At 38.4% G+C, this 21,713-nt stretch overlaps 1 protein-coding gene across 1 annotated transcript in view; it reads right to left on the bottom strand.

The window, feature by feature from the left end:
• Nucleotides 1-661: 661 nt before the first annotated feature.
• knk (cytochrome and DOMON domain-containing protein knickkopf) overlaps nt 662-21,713 on the bottom strand; it is a 44,950-nt gene continuing 23,898 nt past the window's right edge. The window contains exons 8-16 of the mRNA XM_089250812.1: nt 17,365-17,470; nt 16,090-16,226; nt 15,809-15,950; nt 13,564-13,674; nt 13,291-13,473; nt 12,289-12,482; nt 10,497-10,557; nt 3,327-3,496; nt 662-903 (exon numbers count right to left, since the gene is read on the bottom strand). Coding sequence (XP_089106938.1) covers nt 754-903; nt 3,327-3,496; nt 10,497-10,557; nt 12,289-12,482; nt 13,291-13,473; nt 13,564-13,674; nt 15,809-15,950; nt 16,090-16,226; nt 17,365-17,470 — 1,254 coding nt within the window. The 3' untranslated portion in view covers nt 662-753. The remainder of the gene's footprint in view (nt 904-3,326; nt 3,497-10,496; nt 10,558-12,288; nt 12,483-13,290; nt 13,474-13,563; nt 13,675-15,808; nt 15,951-16,089; nt 16,227-17,364; nt 17,471-21,713) is intronic.

The following is a 21,713-nucleotide window of genomic DNA, read 5'->3' as shown; positions in this document are numbered from 1 at the left end:
CAAAACTCAACATCTCTTTCCAACTTAATGGAGATATAATGTGAAGGATGAGGACACTAACGTGAAAGAAATGTTTGTTTACAAAACACTCTTCCATGAACAACATACCACTGGGATTGTACACGAGCCCATCACAGAGAGAGAGGTTCAATGCCCACAAATGAATGATTCCGTTTGAATTCGAGCTTCTTTTGACTCTTCCGACACGCGCCCCTAGACTGGGTTTGGCGATTTTTCACGATGCCCAATGCTTCACATTTCAGTCGCACAGTTTTAGAACTGTAAGGCAAATTGAACTAGGGACCGATAAAATGAGCGATACGACCTGCAACATGCTTTGTTTTTCGACACGGATTGGTCAAAAAACCTCGTGTCGAGTTGCAGGTTATATCACTTATCATATCGGGCCAATAAATCGTGAAACACACCGATAAGTGACCACTGTGTTATGACCACAACCCAGGTCTGCGTGTAGGACATGGGCTCATAGTGTAGGGCATTCGAAAGTCTTATCGAACTGCAGCAACTGAAATTGACGAACTATGATTCTGTGAGCGATGCCTTACAGTCACCGCTGCTCATCGAGCATCAATGCGTTGCGGGCGACTGAGATTTCTTCCAACCTTCTTTACGTTTCTCAAAAGATTCAAGAAATGGAAAATTTTGTTTAAAAAATTGTTTTATTAAAAATAAATTAATTCCACGCACATTTAAAAATGTCTATTTACAGTTTCATAGAAGATGTATAGAGAGTCACCTATTGTGCAATAAATTGTGTAAAACTAAAATCAAAAGGCAGACGTGAAGAAATGTCTCAGTCATTCGATTAATCGATGATGCTCCGGAACTGATGAATTCGTCCACTACAAAGATTTTCCAGCCCATGTTCCTCTGGGTGTAACTCTGCAAAAAAAAATCCGTGCGATTGTATACACATTAAATCATATTCTCATTGCCAAAGATATTAGTCACGATCGAAAAAAAAAACACTTATGGTTCATAGGAATGCGTCAATTCATATCCAATTAATCGTTTCATTGCTGACATATTTTCGGTTTCGTGGTGCTCCAGCCGTGTTTTGATCCTCGGATCGAAGCACGGTCCACGAAACATTTCGACCAATTCAATAGGCACTAAGCAATTTTTGATTTATAAAATACTGTATATTGGTTATTTCTCTCCCACTGATGGCCCTCGGCAGCTCTGCGAGTTACATTTTTCCCGGCCCACAAATCATATCCAATGCACTGTATCCGTTTTGTGCTGGTCCGCAAAATCTATCAAATTTACAGTATTTTTTTTGTCGACTCGCAAATCATTTATTTTTGCCAACCCGCAAATTAATTCTCCTATCTGTTAATTTTTTCCGGTCCGCAAATTATTTCTCATTCATTTTATTTATTTTGTAAATTCAATTCTTTTTTTTTTGCCGGTCTGCAAATAATTTTTTTTGTTTGTCCTAAAATTATTTCTAGTTATTTTTTTCTTCAGTTCAGAAATTGATTCTATTTATTCATTTTTTGCCGGTCTCTCCTCAAATTTCTCATTTATTCATTTTTTGAGGAGAGATCCGCAAACTATTTCTATTTATTTTTTTGCCATTCCACAAATAATTTCTTCTATTTATTAATTTTTAGCCGAAAACCCGCAAATTACTTTTCCCATTTTTGTTTTTCCTGTCCACAAATTATTTCTCTCGGTTATTTCCTAATCGGTCCGTAAATTATTTCACAGATTATTTTTAGTTATTTTCCTTTTCTGTCTAATTTTCCAGAATGTTTGCTTGTCCGCAAATTATTTTTCATTTATTTTCTCGTCAGTCCGCAAAATATTTCTGCCATTTAATAATTTCCGCCCAAATTATTTCTCCCATTATTTTATTTTTTTACCTGTCCGCAAATTATTTCTCAGGTTTCCGCCAGTCCGTGAAATTGCCCAACTACTTCCACCGGTTCGCAACTGCGAAAAGGTTCAAGAGTACTGCTCTAGCCTGTTTTTTTTTGGCGCCAAACCCAAGTCCGGGTTTCCATTTCTGATCGAAAGTGCGCCAAATCGTTTTGAAATTTTTCATTTCGTGAGGAAATATGAACGATCACCAAATAACAAGTGATTGGAAACTCGCTTCGTGATTGGTGACATTTGCGTGCAATCACCCACGTCAAAAACAAAACAGGGTTAATTTAGCTAACCATTTCTCCGATTCGGGAAAAAACATTTCTGTGAATATCCGTATTGCTATGAGGCTGGTGGGAACCGTGCCCAGAGTAGAAATGGTGGTAGATGAATACAGTGTGGCACTTTTGAGCATGTCTCAAATGACAACACAGGGTCAGGAAGTAGATATTCGACGAAAATTCCGATATTCATCTATGGTAACCGATTTTGGTGACAATTTGATTTCGGAGAAAAAATCCTTTTAGGTGAAGCTACCTCTATCTACAGGATATCTGTATTCAATAGCGAGCTTCAAACGCTGAGAGATTGGTGAAATGAAAAATGGAATTGTCACCAAAACCTACTAAAGTTACTTCGACGAACGCCGATTGTCTGTACTGCAAACAAAAGACTAAATTTCTCTTGAACCCGAACACCTATATGATGTGCTGCAGACTATTTCGGAAGCTGGTGCAATGGACAAGTTTTTGGTGAATTTTACCCATTGTAGTTGGAAGGATGTTTTCGTAATTGGCGATGAAAAATCTTGGTGCCAATGCGATTCTGAACTTTGTTAATATTTCAGCGCTTGTAACTCGCCATTAAATTCAGATAATGTTTTGAAATGAAATTTATATGAAAATCGTGTCACCTAATCGGTTTTTCTGCTCATTTCAATTATGTGCTTAGTTTGTGCGTCTTTCAGAAGCTTCACAAATTCGGCTTTTTTTTTCAGACCTGACGATAATCGATTATCCAGCATAATTCGAAAACGGTTCGGGATAAGACAGGGTTGGTGGGGCACTTCATGTTCCATTTGGGATCGTCTGTCATCCCCTTTTGTTTGGCAGAACATGTCTCACGTTCATCCTGTATATGTATTCCAAATGGTTACCGAGTGTAATTTCGGGCTTAAACCAAAAAACGAGACACTGGGGAAACGAGAAACAAAAAAAAAAAAAAATGCCTGCCAAAGGGACGTAGACAAAGTAAACGCCAACTAGGCAAATTTTCGGTAACTTTAGTAACATAGTAATATTATAAGAAACCAACAAGAGCGGAGGTGAATTATATCAAATTGGGTGTTTTGATTGTTTCAAATCAGACCCTGTATGATCCCGTATGAAACTCAAACGGTCAAAGAGATGACCATCTGCGAAATCAATACTCACCTGATAGTATAACAGATCGGGAACACTGGCGTTCGGTGTCCATTCGAGTCTCGCAGGTTGACCGTCTTTACAGTCCAATTTCAGGGTGTTCCTGAACTTCGGGAAAGTCTGGAAATAATCGATTTTGTAATGGTTCGACGAATCGTACACCCAAGAGCACAAGCGACCAGCTGTGGGGGGAAGAGAAAAATACAGTCTATGAAAAATGAACTGCGGTGTCTGTGCAAATAGACATTAGTGTGACATGGGTAAAGTAAACATTCAAAAGTCATTTCCCACGTTCTTTTTTTGAAAGGACATTGCACATTCTCGATTCTGGCATTACGCGGAGCCGATATATTGGTTATTGTACAAGTAGAATTTCATAAAATTACATTGAATGACACATGGTAATTAGTTCGGCTGAATGAAGGCATTCGTTAGTTTTGACATTCTTTTTAAACAAAAATGAATTTTTTTTGGTTGCGCACCACTGTCTTACACATATTAGGCTACTTTTTTTTTTGCTTGGGTGATAGATAATTTCACGCCAATACGCTAAATATGCCAAAAGTGTCATTCGGAAAATCACGTTATTTTCTTAGTATACACTAGCTATAATACCCGGCGTTGCCCGGGTTTTCTTCAATGATGCTTTTTTAGATCACGTGATATCTCCCTCTTTCTTTGAGGGAATTGCAAACCGTGTCCAAGTTCACCAATATGGCGACTTCCTGCGCGACTCATGAAACAAACAAATCTAGATTTAAAGAAACTTAAAAAAAAAGTAAATATATATATTTTTCTTTTTTTAAAGGGTGCTAGGTATTTCGATTCCCCCCTTTGAACTTCAAGTTATTCATCTCTGCCTGTTTCTGCTTCAAAAAATGCTTAATTAAAGCTGTGGAATTTTTACTTTTTACGGGCCCATAATTAATTTTAAAACAACCTAAACTATATGTGAATTTATGCAGTTGATATTAAAAGACAATACGGAGACATTAATTTTCATGCTTGAGAAGATATAAAAAGTTGAAATCAATGTTATTGCTTGAATATCCAACGCAAAAGTAGATCCTGCTAATTACTTCATTTTTAATCTCCTGGGCTTCGTATATCTCAAAGCGAACTCAATATTTCAAAAATCGGAGTATTTAATACAATTTTTAAAATTATTGATGTGACAGAAAACCCCACCAAATTTCCGCATTTCTACATTAAAATCGGCAATTTTAACACTCACTTCTATGAGGATCACCCTTTTCGTGACCCTCAAAGCAATACTGATGATTATGACGCCATTCAAAAAACCTCATTACTGGGAGTATTGACGTCTGAAACGCATTTCTAGGGAACCACGGTAACCAAAGTAAACGTTCGGAAAGTGATTGTTGAGGCCCAAAAACCATTGTTGCCCGACAGTTTTTTGCCCATTTGGGGCATTTGCCCTGCTCTGACGAAATTTTAAAGTAGCCTATCGTTCAAGTCGGGTCCCATTTGGTATATATGCAAAATTTCCGCTGTATGCCTCTAGGGGCGGGACAGCAATATATATGATTGATATATGCAAAATTTGGCGACGATCGGTCTAAAATTTCAGATTTGTTTAAAGAACATATATACACACAGACAGAAAATAAATTTTATATATATAGATTTGTATACTTAGATTCCATTACTCCACAACTTAAGTTCATTAATCATGACGTAGTTTTTAGTGCTTTATCAATTGCATTTATTGCAACTTCACACTAATAAATTGTTTGCCTGATCGCTTTAGAATACTTTCTAAGTTGGTTTTATGGCCAGATATACTATATTCCCTGCGCATGTACGATTATCAAATGTTTTGTCAGAAACCTCATGCGGCAGGTCTCTAACCTCCCCATTTCTATTCATTGAGGAAGAAAAAGGTTTCCTCTGTCCCAAATGTGCTCTTAATAAACTTGAAAATTTTTAATTTTTGGACTCATTATTCTAATGTTAGCTTTATTTTACAAAATTTATTTTCTGAAAGGAATATATTTCTCTTCGTATTTAATTTTCAGTTAAATTTTTGAGTCAGTTGAATAACTTTTTTTCAATTAATAAGTTCTTAAAAAAATTCACATTGATTTGTTGAAATAAGTACATTGGGGTCGTTGGCCATATGGGTACACATAGTCAATGGGGTGCATTGGCTTAGGTTAGCCATATACCTTTACCTGTTGGGAATACAGCCAAGAGGTACTCTTCGAAAAAAAACCTTTTTTTCATATTTTTAATTGAACCATACAGTATAGACCATTATTTCACCATAAAACGTGAACACCAACGACTAAGCCTGTCCAAAGCTGCCCCGTCTCGTGTAACCGGTGTGCGCCCAGCCTCTTTGACACTACTCATTTCCCCGCCCGTCCTCCCTTAATATGACTGCAAATTCACAAATTTTTTTTAACCGAACACAACTCGGGTCAATTGCCTATGGCGATAGACCCGAGTTGTGCTCGGTTGAAAAAAAAAGTATAGACCATTATTGTTTTTCCTTTTAACAACATTTCAAACTAGTTTTTAAATATATCAAGCAAGTCTCAGCAAAAATCATTGAAGCTTAGCATGGCCACATTACCCTCACTAACCTTATCACTTTATAAAATGCACTATTTATCGTAACCATTAAAATAATTTTTAACGATTTCAGCAAGAATTTTTTTGGCGATGGAATATGGTCACCACATTCATATAATTTTAGCTCGCGCGCAAAAACAGATAGGTGGACAGTTTCTGATCACATGAAACTGAAAAATCTCGCCAATTCTCACCAAATATTTAGTTACTATAGCTATAATACCCGGCGTTGCCCGGGTTTTTTTCAATGAGGCTTCTTTGGATCACCTGATATCTCCCTCTTCTCTTTCTTTGAGGGACATGCAAACCGTGTCCAAGTTCACCAATATGGCGACTTCCTACGCGCCCCATGAAAAAAACAAATCTAGATTTAAAGAAACGTAAAAAAATATATATAAATACTATATGAATTTATGCAGTTGATATTAAAAGACAATACGGAGACCTTAATTTTCATGCTTGAGAAGATATAAATAAAAAGTTTAAATCAATGTTATTGCATGAATATCCAGCTCGAAAGAAGGTCCGGGGCTAATTACTTCATATTTAATCGTATATCTATCTCTAAGCGAACTCATTATTTCAAAAATCGAGTATTTAATAGAATTTTTAAAATTATTGATGTGACAGAAAAAACTCCAAATTTCAGCATTTCTACATTAAAATCGGCATTTCAACACTGATTTCTATGAGGGATCATCCTTTGCCTTACCCTCAAAGTGATGCTGATGATGGTGTCTATTCAAAAAGCTCTCATTACTGGGAGGATTGAATAAAGTGGCAAACCATTATAAAAGCATAAATATTATACATATACTGACAGCGTTGAAGAAATGACAAACCATTTGGCATAAAACACGTCTTAAACGCATTGCTAGGGAACCACGGTAACCAAAGTAAACGTTCGGAAAGTGATTGTTGAGGCCGAGAAAGCATTGTTGCCCGACAGTTTTCTGCCCATTTTGGGCACTTACCCTGCTCTGACGAAATTTTAAAGTAGCCTATCGTTCAAGTCGGGTCCCATTTGGTATATATGCAAAATTTGGCGACGATCGATCTAAAATTGTAGATTTGTATAGAGAACATACATACACACACACAGACAGAAAATCAATTTTATATATATAGATTGCGTATTTACGATCAGTAGTCAACCTTAAAATTGGTGGTGATAGTGTTTCTCAAACTGTGTTCCGCGGAGCATCAAGTGCTCCACCAAAGATTGCTTAGTGCCCCGTAAAGATATTGGTGATTGAATGCCATAACCTTTTCATCTGCATGATTGAATGGAGCACAGAAAGACTACGAACCGACGTATTTATGCAAAACACTTGTTGGTGCTTCTAAAAACACAGCGTAACTATAGTCTTTTTTAAAGTTTACTTATGTATTCCAGAGAAATTTCACTTTTTTTCTAAGAATCAATGCAATTTTGCATCCCCTCCCCACCAATTTCTGCAAGCATCTTGGAGCTCTTCAAGTGATATGCAGTTCAAAATGCCATTCAGCCCGTAAACCGCTGCTTTTGCGTCCCCAAATTTCTTGCCAGGAAGGTCCTACTTGATTTTCCAAAAATTTTAAAAGTTCTTAGAATAGCTGTGCCATGTTTTGTCACAATGCAAAAAAAAACACTTCGTAAGCTTGCCTGATGCGGGATCGCAGAGGATAACAATTTTCTTTGCAGTTTTTAAGATTTGACTCTTTTCTGTAGGAGATTGTTGATCTTCATGAACTCAAAGCAGAAGACAAGCAGACCCTTCAACATGATACTTACATAAAAGCAACTTGCAAACATTCAACAATTTAGAAAGGCTGAATGAGCAGAATCATTAACAGGCATGAATAAGCAGAAAAGCACCGAATAGTGATAGCGCCCGACTTCGGTACACTGTATTTTTCGATGTCTTTATATTCATTATTCATAATAAAGTATGTCCTCATTAACTAAATGCCTTTCTACGACTTGGTTATTGGAATCTTGTCTATCCTGGTTAGATAGCGTGAAAAGTTCCTAAATCTTCCACCGGGTGGTGTTCTAACCTTCTTTATTATTTGGCACGTACTCGTACCACTATGCCACTTCCATGATTTCAACTGCAATATTTCAGGAGTAATTCAACATTATGTGGAAATTTCCAATGTTCTTTACTTTCCTAAACATTTATTCTTTTTGCTCCCGAGCATCCCAAAATGATTCTTAGAGGTAGAAAGTGATTGTAAGAGTCTGTGCATGTTATTGTATACGCGATCAAGTGGTCATAACTTTTGAATGGATGAGGATAAAGCGATGGAAGAAGTGTCTGGGTGTACTAAATCAGCTATGCGCTACACGACCGAAACATAAAACGCCATCTGGTAGAAAATTCTTGAATTTTTTTTCTTGTCTTTACAAATAGGGATGCTTTGAACAAAATTATACCTTAAATTTGTGAACGTCTATTTAATAGATGATAATACATCATTTTAACTCTGAATGTGGACAGCGATTTTAGAAGTTTCCAACATTTTTAATACCAAGGCACGACTATATGTTACCCTCTAAATTATTTTGCAATAATGCAAACATATTTCACCTTAAATATAATTGAAAATAAATTATGTTTATCTTATTTCCCATTTATTGTCGCTTTGCATCAAATTTGTCAACAGCTGATTTTTTTAAGCTTCTCGCGTGAAAATAGTGGTAGGTTATGAAGATTTTTTCACAATCGGCCGTTTTAGAACATGCAAAGTGGCAAAATCAATTACTTCAATCATCTGTTTCTGAGTGTTTTCTTTTAATGTCATGGATGTGAATTTCTTTCCGTATAAAATAGTTTCCCCTTTACCCCAGTATTATTTTCTTATCTACTCTCTAGCTTCGTTGTGACGAAGAAAAATATATACAGCAACACATACAAAGGAGAATGGTGGCTGGGTAACAGAAAAAACCTGCTCTTTTCATCTTTTTCCCCCTTTATTTCTTAAATGTTAATAAAGATACCGGTTTTCTGAGATTTATTTTAGTGGTATTTAAACCACAGGGTAGACATAAAATAACTTTGCCGATATGCGAGCCTCTAGCGTCTACAAAAATCAACTAACACAAATGAGAAGAGAAACAAAACTAGATCTCGCGGCTACGGTAGCAAAATTCCGAAAAAAATCATGTAGCAACACACTTTTATGCATTGCAAATTGATCTGCGAAGAAAAAGACCATGAATGGCGATAAATTGGTACCTGTAGCACCATAAGCGCAGGAAGCAGACAAAGGAAGATCTCATCAATGGCTTGGTGAGCAGTGATCAGTCGGGAACTTCCTGCAGAGCTGACCTAGCGGTTAGCACACCAAGCCATTGGTTGGATCTTTACGTCCTGCGCCGGCGTTTTATGATGCTACCGGTACCGTTTCAACGCCATTCATGATTTTTTTTACTGCGCGGCAATGCACAAGTTGGTACTTGGATTTTTCGAAATTTTGTTGAGTAACCGCGAGTTTTGTTTTTCTTTTTATTCTCAAGCGCATACTCAATCACCTGTACCTCGAACTTCATTTGCATTAGTAGGTTTTTGCGGCCGCTAGAGGCTCGTATATCGGCAAAGTTATTTTATGACAAATACAACGCCACAACAGGCAAAATGCCCAACGAGGTGGCTGATAAAAAGATGCCCATAAAAATATGGATGTCATATATTTCAAAAATACAGCAACCCAATTAAAGATGCAATTAACACAAATGATAAACAATATATACACATGATAAAATATTATACAACGCCCATAAAGAATACTTATGGTTGTCTTATTCTAAGAATGGATAGCTTCTCGATTTGCCCCAACATGTTTATCGTATTTCTTTTTAAACGTGTCAATTGTGTTACAATTTACTACCTCCGGGGGTAAGCTATTCCATTTATTAACAACCCTATTAGAGAAAAATTCCCTGCGACACCATAACCTTGCATTGCCCCTCACCAATCGATACTGGTGTCCCCTTGTAAAAGCAGTCGATTGGCGGTGTACTAAAAGTTCATGGTCCATCCTATCCATCCCATTGAAAATTTTGAACACTTCGATCATATTTCCTCGACACCTGCGTTCATCCAATGTAAACATATTCAAGAAATGAAGCCTCTCTTCATAACTCAAGCCCTGTGTGCCAATAAGGACACGCGTAGCTCTTCTCTGCACCCCTTCAATCAAGTCTATGTCTCTCTGTAGGTATGGTCTCCAAAACCTTACAGCATACTCCAGTCCAGGACGAACTAAGCCTCGAAAAAGCGGAAGAATGACTTTACGAGAACGCGAAGAGACAACCCTGTACATCTTTCAAATTTGTTGCAAAAAGCCTGCAAGTAAAGGGAAGAGGGTTAAAATGTGAGTGAGTAGGGCTACAACATACGCATGTTGTTGCCTATCCCTAATTCCGGGGAATGTGAGTGTATTAAGATCGTGTTTCCAAAATTAGTGTTCTCTCTCTGCGGTGAATTTTTTCCTAAAAATTGCTTCGTGATGTGAAAAGTTTTTGAATCACTTTGGTATAGATTAAAATTGAGGTTACAATAAATATATAATAATTAAAATGAGATTATAAAAATTCACCTGCAGTTGGATGTGGTCTTCCACGGCGATCGAACTCGACACCAGCGTAGACCTTGATGTCCTGAAAAGAAAACGACACTGCAGTTTTGCTTCAACAATGACGCACAAGTTCTCGAAGGTGTATTCAAATCTGATGATTTGAAAGTTTGATGCGTTTCATTATTAATTAATCAGGGAATTGCGATTCCATTGTTGTTTTTGAATGCCAAGCTCATAACTAGGAACCTAAATTAGTGCCTGTGATGTATGATAAGTGAGGGCTCTTTTCAAAAAGACATTTTCAGACTGTGCTGCTCCTTACAAATCGTCGTGTACGGGTACCTATCAATATTGTAAAATGGTAAATCCTTGTAAGATGCCACTCGGCATGGTCCTCTTCGCTTCCTAGGTCATTCACGTACCTGCAAATAATTTAGATCACCCTTTTGGTAAAACAGGTCTGGTCCCTCGCTATCCAGATCACATTTATAGTCACTCACTGAACTGCTCATTCTTTCTCTAGGTCACTCTTTGGAAAACTGACTGTATCTCTCGATCTCTAATACACCCTTATGATCACTCATTCATTATGTCCCATGTTTTCTTGGTCACTTTTTTTTTATCACTCATTCACTGAGTGTCCCTCGATCTCTGGGTCAGTCAGTGATAAAATAACAAGCTAAGTAACCATTTTGGCCATCCACTGACTGAATCCCTTGCTCTTTAGTTCACGCTTTTGGTCGTTTTACCTACATTGCTGCTGACCTTGTCCGTAATAATTCTCATCCCCTCTTTGGTCTACTCTTTCGGTCGCACACTAGCCTTGTCTCTTGCTGTCTAGGTCCTTCACTAACCTGTTCATTTGCTCTCTAGGTCACTTGTTTGGTTCACTCAATCTCTTGGCAGAGGCGCATTTATGGTTTTACTGTCTGTAGGCTACACAAATTTAGCCGCCTTTCCAAACTTACCGCCTTGGGATATAGCCCACTAAGCTCTCCAGTAAACTCACCTCTGCTCAGTACTAATGTTATTAGATGTACCAGGACTAATTTGTTAGTGAGAACCGTTAAAAAAATTCGCTTGCGGTCCTCAAACTTTTGTCACTCGCAGCTCCCTTGCCTTGTTCATGGTTAATCTGCGACCTTATTCATAGTCGCTCACTAGCCGGTCCCTCGCTCTCTATCGTTCTCTCGTTTCTGGCGCAAAGAGTAAGATGTCATTAACAATATTTCATATTTTCATAAAGGGTGGTCGATGACGTAAGCATCATCCAAACTTGTCCATCATCAATCCCCCTCGTCATCAAAAGTCAGCAAATCGGAAACCCCTCCTCTCATCGATGCTGACGTAATACTTGAATGACCCCTAATTTCACGTATAGCTAATTTTGTAAGCAATGTCCTTTTTTCTTCTGCAGCTCTTGCTTTTAATTGTGGATGTATTTTTCGACACTCTGTTCCTAACACATCGTCTTGACACTCTCTGCCACTGTCCGAAATTCTTCGGAATATGGACTGGGTCACCGTTTCGGTAAGTAAGTCTACTATAATATTCTTGACCATTTGTTCCACAACTTCGCCACCTTAAACTGTGGCCCGCTCTATAAATGCATTAAGTTTGTGGGACAAAAACTAGAGAGTACTCGTCGTCCATCTGCAAGCAAAAACTTTTTTGCCGCTCCAGGGGATGTCCGAAAAATCATTAAAAAAGCAGGATAGGGAACAGCGATTAGCTAAAGTGATAATGTCAAATTTTTTCTCAAAGATAGCAGTTGAGTCAGCCTGGTTTTTCAAAGAGTTCTACATTCACGTACCTGTCTTTCTTCTTGCGTGTACCTCCCATAACCTCCCGATGGGTCATCCGTGATGTAAAATGGATGATAGAACCTGGCGTTGTATGGGTCGTTACCAGTCTCGACCTGGAACACGTATTTCCGGCCTCGTCGCACGTATATTTCCGGGGTAAGCAAACCATTGACGTACATGGCGACTCCCGGAGATGGTGACCCTGTAAATAAAAACACAGACGTTTATCTTCTGAATGGATTTGACATAAAACAATCGAAACGAGGCGTCAATTGATAATGTCTGTGGCGGGGATGCACAACGTTTTTAGCGTAGGCCAGAAACTCGTATAGTTATATAGAGTGGCCTATATTTTACGGGATAATGTCGTAATGTTGGTCGTCCCAACTTTTTCCTGATGTCGAAAATGTCCCGTTTCCCCCCCCCCCTCCTTCACGAGGCCTCAATTTTTGAAATCAAGAATTAAGACTATTTTCATGACAAATTATATCTTTAACAATTATTTTCGCTGAAGTTGACGAATTTACTTGCCATTGAAATTTTCTTGGTTGTAATTTGGCAACTTTACTTGCCTTTGACAATAATTTAGGCTGTAATATGGGATTTCACTTGTCTTTGACAATTTTTCGAGCTGTATTTAGCGATTTTACTTGCTTCCGACAATTTTTCTTTTTTTTCTGAAGCTGACGAATTTACTTGCCTTTGAAAATTTCTTGGCTAATTAACAACTTTGCATGCCTTTGGTAATTTTTTGAGCAGCATTTGGCAAACTTTACTTGCATCTGATAATTTTTTTGTCGACGACTGGTGATAAACCGTATGGATCGCAATTTTCCGTATTTTTACGAAGGATATAACACGGTCAGCCTAGGCACTTATCATATTGTCTGTATTGATAATTTTCTACAGGTACACCTTTCGCGGGTCGGGTGTAACCTCTTGATGGGCCGTAGATTGTGCATCCCTGGTCTATGGTGTTAATGCGGCTTCTAGAGACTTACGACCAATACCTGTTATTCCATGGTAGCCTTTCTGACCACCTGGTAGACCGACCCTGACGGTGAAGGTCGAAATTTGCGGATCTTTGATTCGAAGAGTCCCCCAGTGTTTTGGTTTCGGGATCGATTTCTGACGAGTGAACGGATAGCAGTTTTTGACACCAGGTTTCCTGCCAAGTTGAAATTTGATGGTTCCTGTAAAATAATGGCGAAGGATTAGTGACTGTTGAAACGACCCTTCATTCGGCGAACGCGGATCCATCAACACAGCGCAGTCTCACTCACCTCTCGGATGCAAGTAATGGAAAGCTGGTTCCCTGTATTTATTGTATTTACCGACGGCCCACACCATGTACGTGTCGCCTTCTTGGTTGTAGTTTTTGTCACCATGATCACCTGAAATGAACATAAGATGGACTTAAAACAAGTATGCTCAACCTTTAGGAGAGTGCGGCCCAATTCAATGGTTTAAAAACTTGTCACTTAACCACGTTCACCCATGAAGTCATACAAATACAAAAACAACGCCACAACAGGCAAAATGCCCAACGAGGTGGCTGAGAGAAAGATTCCCATAACAAATATGGATGTCACATATTTCAAAAATACAGCAACTCAATTAAAAATTAAAATTATAAACAATATATACACATGGTAAAATATTATACAATGCCCATAAAGAATACTTATGGTTGTCTTATTCTAAGAATGGATAGCTTCTCGATTTATCCCAACATGTTTATCGTATTTCTTTTTAAACGTGTCAATTGTGTTACAATTTACTACCTCCGGGGGTAAGCTATTCCATTTATTGACAACCCTATTGGAGAAAAATTCCCTGCGACACCATACATGCTCACCCTGCGGCCCGCGACATACGCCTAACTTTGTAAAAATTAAATTTTGATTTATTTTAAAACAAATTAAATTTTACCGACACATTTACAGATAGATCATTCAATTGAACCTATGCATGGCTCAAAAGCACGTAAGCAGCTCGTGGCACATTTACAGATCTTTTAGGCTTAATTGACCCGTAGCATTACATACAGATCACTTAAGTGGCTCGCGGGGCATTTACAGATCATTGACTAACGCACGACACAGTTCCTGAGCACTTAGGTGGCCCGTGGGACAGTTCCAGATCTCTCAAGTGCCTCGCGACACATTTACAAAATCACAAGTGGCCCGCGACTCATTTCAAAACCAATGAAACGGCCCCACTCTCTTAAAGGTTGAGCACCCTTAAGTGACCTGGAACAGCGCTACAGGTCATTTGATCCGGAACTGTGCCGCGGATAACATGAGTGACGTGGAACTGCTCGGAGAGTCTCTCAAATGCTCTAAAACTGCGCAGCAAGTGACTTGAGTGTGCGTTCATTAAGATCCCCAAACTTGTCTTCCACGGCTCCCTTGCCCTACTTCTACTTAGCCGTACATGCGACTCGTACACATTCCTAAAAATCCCTAGGTCTCCTTTGCCCTTGTGGACATGTATCCGCGGCTCCCCAACATTAGGTTAACAAAGGACCACTTCATATTGAATGTAAACACATTAATAGAATAACAGCTCACCGTGGTGCCTCCAACAACGGTAGGCAGATTCCCCAAGGAGTCGCGGCACACACTTTGAGAACCACTAGTGATCTTCAAATATGTAGCGGTACCTTAAGTGATGCATCTATAAATCTGTCATCAGCTACTTGAATGCCGTTGCTTAACCTTTGTGGAAATGTGCCACGGGTAACTTGAGTGATGTGGATTTGCACCACGAATCGCTTAAGTGTTGTGTAATTGTGTTGAGGTTTACTTAAGTGATCTGTAAATATCTCACTGGTCAAGTGAAGTGAAACTGCCCCGGAGCAGTTTCACTTAAATGAACCCCGGAGCAGTTTCACTTAAATGAACCCCGGAGCAGTTTCACTTAAATGAACCCCGGAGCAGTTTCACTTAAATGAACCCCGGAGCAGTTTCACTTAAATGAACCCCGGAGCAGTTTCACTTAAATGAACCCCGGAGCAGTTTCACTTAAAGTGAAACTGCTCCGGGGTTCATTTAAGTGTTCTGTAAATGTGCCGCTTTAGTGCTCTGGAATTATGCCACGGGTCACTCAAGTGATCGGAAAATGTTCCGCAAATCTCTTAAGTAATATGAAACTTCACTGTGGGTCACTCAAGTCATCTGTAAATGTGCTGCTTGGTTCATTTTTAGAAAATCAGGTTCGAGGGCCATATCAGATGAGTCCGCGGGTTATGGGTTGGGCATGTATGATTTAGGAAAACAGTGCTCAACCTTTAGGAGTGTGGGCCACTTTATTGGTTTGAAAACGTGCAGCGGGTAACTTAACTGATCTGGGAATGTACCTCTGGTCACTTAAATAATCTGTAAATAAGTCCGCATAGTTCATTTCTACAAAATTAGATTTGGGATCACGGGCCACATCAGATGACTCCAGCGGTCCGCGGGTTGAGCATTTATGACATATTACGTAAGCAATAAAAAAAGGAAAGACACGAAATTCTTCACAAACCTGTATTGAGCAAACTCCTCCTATAGGTAATGGTGGTGATGCCGTTGTTCCTGATGAAAGTATGGATCTGATACCCGCTCGGGACACCCCCGACTTTTTCGTCAGGACACACGCCTTGGTTTTTACCCAGAACATTCGTGCACTGAAATGGAAGAAACGGTGAACGCTCAATTGTGTTATTTCAAGCAGCAAATACCATGTGCATTTGTTGTCGCAAAAAATACTTAAATTGCTGAATAAATTATTGTTCGCGTTCTTTTGCAGTTACCAGAAATACTCACGGGATACTTTCCGGTGATGTTGTAGTCCACGGTGACTCCTAGTAGGCCGTCCATGTACGAAACGGCGACGTCCGATCCAACCATCTGCGATGAGTTTTCGGAACCGCTCACGCCAAGGGCCATGTAATCGTCTTCGGCTGAAACGCATTTCGAATCATAAAAGTGTTTTTCAACCCGTGGTCCGAGGACCATAGGTGGTCTGCAGGCAGACTTGATAAAATTATTCACCATTTGTAATTTGTTTTATAGTTTTATCCATATGGGTTCAAGTAAAATTATAACTTCATACTTATGCATCTTGCATCGAGAGAAATGCAGAAAATTGCGATCCTAAATACTAAATTTTGCCAAAAATTTCAATTTATTGCTTTAAATGCAATTTGCTAATTACTACTAAATTTTTTACTAAAAATCGCAGCAAACAGAAATTTGCTTCATGAAAAAGATATATGATTTGATGACCATATTTTGAGAAAAAATAAAATTCGCCAAACTAGAACCTTAAATAATAAATCCGTAAAATACGGGACATCGGCGGTCGTCATCAAAGACATTGTCAGAAGTAGGCACAATCACCAATCATAATTAAAATTCGAAAAAACAATGAGGGCAAAACCGTCTAACCTGACAAATATATGAAATGAATGTGCAGTCGAATCCCGTTTTTACGCATACCGTTATAGCGAAAAAAATCTCGTTTTAACGAAAATTTTTCTAATTCCTCAGATAAGTTTACATAGAAACAATGCTAAAACCTGGAATCCCTTTATAACAAAATTTCGTTATAACGAAGTGATTTCTCCGGTCTCTTGAAGTTCGCTAAAACGGACTCGACTGTATAACTTTTGTCATAATTTTAATATACAAATACATAGGCAACAATACACAAAATACCCAACGAGGTGGTTGAAAAAAAGATGCCCATAGAAACTATGGATGTCGAATATATATATCTAAACTATAACAAAAATACAGCAACCCAATATAAGAATATAATTCATATCATGAAAACACTATGTATGTGTATTCATGATTTTAATAAGGATTACAAATTCAAATAAGTATCGTTAGGAAAAGCGGGACAAATCCATAAAAAAAATCGTAACGAAAACTAATGGAATGTCCCGTAATACGGGACACAAGTGATCAGTCAAATTGTTTCAGACATTTTACTGGTCCCCGTTTCCAGAAAGTTTGAGAAACATCGGTATAAAAGAAGCTACTCGTACATGATATTACTTGATAATCGATATAGTACGGGCTCATTTGACCTACCGATCTGTCCTGCAAGCTCGAACGTGATGGCCGGCCCAAAGATCTCCCAACTTACTTGAAGATCTCTATGCAGCTGCTCGCAGTTTGGCAACGGTGACTCGTGGTCCTAGAAAAATATAAATCAAAAATCGACATCATTCAAGTTTTGTCGTATCTTGCGCTGAACCTAATTTATTTGCAATTGATTTGGGGGAAGTGAAGCAGTGCCGCCAAATTTAATAGTCCCCACTAGTTTAAACACATATCCACAGACTATTGAAATATCTTAGATGTACAGGGTGATTATAAAAAAACTATCCCGACATATGGGCCCCTAACTATCATACTATTCACAGAAACTGAATGAAATTTTGGCATAAGGTATTTTGATGTATGCGCTCAAGAATGATATGGAAAACAACAGTGTCACTCTAACAGTTACGGTTACAGTGAGAAAATTTCGAAAATATCAAATGGCAACACCAAGTTTTTTGTATTGGAATGTGATCTCCATTGTGAAAACCCGTAATAGTTGGTTAACCTTGTAAATAGCGTTCGAACGGCAACTGTAGCATGAAAATCACCGGCGGTAGATAGACTAAAAGTGAGGACAACCAATAAGGACAGAGAAGCAGCATAAAATAAAGCATTTTATTGTGTTTCACAAATTTTCCACATGACCTTGTGAAGGACTAATCAGGCTGGGAAACTTATCAGCCGAAGAAACGGTGTGACGAATGAAACGAACATTAATGCTCTGGTGCACGGCAAAGTCCTTTTTACTTTTTCCTTGCCTAGCTCCGGGGATTTTCGTGCTACAGGTGCCATTCCAACGCTATTTAGTGTTTTTCAGTATGGAGATTGCATTCCAATACAAAAAACTTGGTGTTGCCATTTGATATTTTCGAAATTTTCTCACTGTAACCGTAACTGTTAGAGTGACACTGTTGTTTTCCATATCATTCTTGAGCGCATACCTCAAAATACCTTATGCCAAAATTTCATTCAGTTTCTGCGAATGGTATGATAGTTAGGGGCCCATATGTCGGGATAGTTTTTTTATAATCACCCTGTATAACTCAGCAGGCCTTAGGGGTGTGCTAAAGGTGCGGTCGCACCGGGCCGTGTTTTTGGGAGCCCCGCACAGACGGTAATAATTTCTTTCTCAAATTCTGGATTTTCATCAATTCTGAAATTTCATCACTTGTGGAAAGGTATATACAAATACAACGCCACAACAGGCAAAATTCCCAACGAGGTGGCTGAGAAAAAGATTCCCATAAAAATATGGATGTCATATTTCAAAAATACAGCAACCCAATTAAAAATGCAATTCATAAACATTATAATTATTTCTTTCATTTCTTCTGTTTATTCTGGTTTTTCATCAGGTCTGGAAATTATTTCCTTCATTTATTCCGAATTTTCATCAATTCTAAAAGTATTTCTCTCATTTATCATTCCAACAAATGAAAGAAATTCAGGATCAAAATGAAAATCATTTGAAATCAATCAAATCAAAATGATAAAAATCAATTTCTGGAATTATTTCTTCGATTTATTCAGTATTTCCATCAATTCTAGAAGTTCCTGAATTTTCGTCAATTTGGAGAAGTATTTCTTTCATTTATTATGTTTATTCTGAATTTGCATCTAGTCTCTTTCGCTGTCAGGAATTATTTCTTTCAATTATTCAGAATTTTCATGGGTGCCGGGATTATATCTAATTATTTTTCTCATTTTTGATTCATCGATTCTGAACTTGCATTACTTTCCGGACAGTTTCTTTCATTAGGTTTCAATCTTAATTGGTTTCGAAATAATTCTTTCATCAATTTAAACTTTTTTCTGCAAAAAATTCTCACTAAATTTTTCTGTTAGTTAAAATCTAATTTTGTTTGTATTTTTTGTGTAAGGTTTTTTCAACATTCCTATATATTTTCTTATAATGTATGAATTTTCGGATGTGCCGATTCCCCTTCTCACAGAATATATAAAATCGGGGCTAAGGGGACCCGACATTATCAAGACGACTCTGGCCCCGCTATTATTTTCGCAGCGGGCCACGCGTGTCGCAAGGGTGGCCGCTGGTATGACTAACCAGATATAGGGACTCCTAATTCTTGCTTTGCTCAGAGCCTCTCCCAAGTCAAAACCTGGAACTCGTCGTCTGCTATGCTTACGACCCAATCCAAACTTGTTGATTAGCCATGACTAGGTCTCGGATTTTTATGACCTAAATGACCGAAACAACTTCGAAATATGACCTTACAATTTTCCGCATTATATTATACCGTATCCTCTTTTTCAGTAAATGCTGCTCATCTTAATAAATTAAAAATAAACAGAGTAAAAGCGTCAATTTACCCAATTAAAAAAATTGTTTTGATTTAAAATTAACTCAAAAAAGCCCACTTACCTTAAGGGTCATTCAAGTATTACGTCAGCATCGATGGGGGGGCGGGGGTTCAGATTTTATGGACTGACTTTTCATGACAATGATCTGGAAATGTGTCCGGGACGCTTAAGTACTCTGGAACTACGCCACGCATCACTCAAGTGATCCGTAATTATGACGCGGATCACAGGTAATCTGAAAATGTGCCGCCGGTAACTTTTGTGATGTAGAGACACACTGGGGGCCGCTTAAGTGCTCTAAAACGGTGCCTCGTGTCAAAGGATCTCTAAATGTGCCACGGATCGCTCAAGTGTTCTGGAACTGCGTCGCGGTTCACTTAAGTGATCTGTTAATGTGCCACGGGCCCACTTGAGTGATCTGAAAATGTGGCACGAGCCGCTTAAATGCTCTGGAATTGTGCCATAGGTCACCTAAGCGATCTGTAAATGTGCCGCTTAGGCAATTTTTACAAAATTAGGTTGGAGGAGACAAGCCACATAAGATAACCCCCAGGACCACATTTGCTCCGCGGGCCAAGGGTTTATCATACATGGCTTGGAGGGAGAGTCGCAATAAATTTGCCCTATGAATTATAACATCACATAAAAGGTATTTTCTTTCGAAATTTTAATTTAATATTTTTTGCATTAAAAAAATAAATTTTTGATAGTCTTGGGGGGCACGAATCCCCTTATCCCATGTGTCTGATCCCACCAATACGTGTAAGAAAGTCAGTTTTGCTGACGTAATACTTGAACAGCCTCTTACGCACAATTACTATTCTTTTAGAACGTTCTAGAATTGCACTAACTTATGAAATGATCAAAAAACGGAATGAAAAACTTCTATGCATGTATATAATTTAGTTTCTTCTCAAAATTATTCGAAGAAACCAGCGAAATTTTATTTAAAAAATCAGAGCAATATCTGAAGAAGCCTTTTCATTAAAGCTGAAGTCTTATTTTTGCAGTCTCGCTGACTCTCACTTCAACTGAATAGCAATGTTGCTTCAAGTTAAATTGCTTTTGTGCTGGAATTTTTAAAAATAGTACCATCGGTACCGAACATATTCTCACTGAACTCCTGTTGGAATAAAATTCTTAGCTCAAGCACTCAAATTTGTGCAGGGCCAGAACTGGCGGAGAGGAGGGGGACTATTACCCTAATCGGCAATCTTGAGGGGACGGGGATGACAAATTTTAAAGATAAAAAATGGTATTCACTTCAAATGCAAGGCCACAACAGGCAAAATGCCCAACGAGGAAACAATGAAAAAAAAAACTATTATAGAGCTTTGGAGTTGGTACAGTGACAGGGGTGCTACGACTTAGTTGCACATGCACCTCGTAAGCATTCTTCTACTGAGAAATTTCTAACGAATTGGTGCATGTCGGAATGGGCCATGTATGTGTTGTGTATCTAACGTGGTTTGTTCCTGTGGGAATGCACACTGTTTTTTCTCCCACATAATTGGTTGCAAAATATTCAATCGTTCCATTTTTTTAGAAATTCTATTGCAGAACGGGACATTTTTTTGCCCTTTGAGCTAAAATCCTGAAATTTTGTTATTCAGCCGTTGGGAGGCGTTAGAATGGAACTGTCTAATGCATATCCGGAATTACGATACTTTTCTCTCAAATGTACAATACGCTGTACCCTTCATTGAGAAATTCTCTCCGGAAAAAAGACATTCGAATCTGATCAACTGGAAGAAAGTGGTGAAAATCCAAAACGGAAAGGGTTGTTTAATCATACATTTGCCATCACTATAGAAAGACCATTGCAAAAAAAAGGCTCTACATCACATGGATGGGTGTATAACAAGCATACACGGATCACAGCGAATAACGGACTGATTTCGATATTAAATACAGAAATGTTTGTCTCCAAGGAAGGGGGGAAGAACACCTTCTAGCCTCCTACATAGTATTCTTGGAACCTGATAACTAGAGCCCGTATTATATGCACTAAA

Source organism: Pholcus phalangioides, unplaced genomic scaffold (assembly GCF_987345545.1).
Source record: "Pholcus phalangioides strain wild (caught in Gottingen) unplaced genomic scaffold, Ppha-v1.0 ptg000024l_1, whole genome shotgun sequence".
Lineage (NCBI taxonomy): Eukaryota > Metazoa > Arthropoda > Arachnida > Araneae > Pholcidae > Pholcus > Pholcus phalangioides.
Note: the sequence above shows the minus strand (reverse complement) of the source record. Positions and strands in the feature narration are given on the sequence as shown.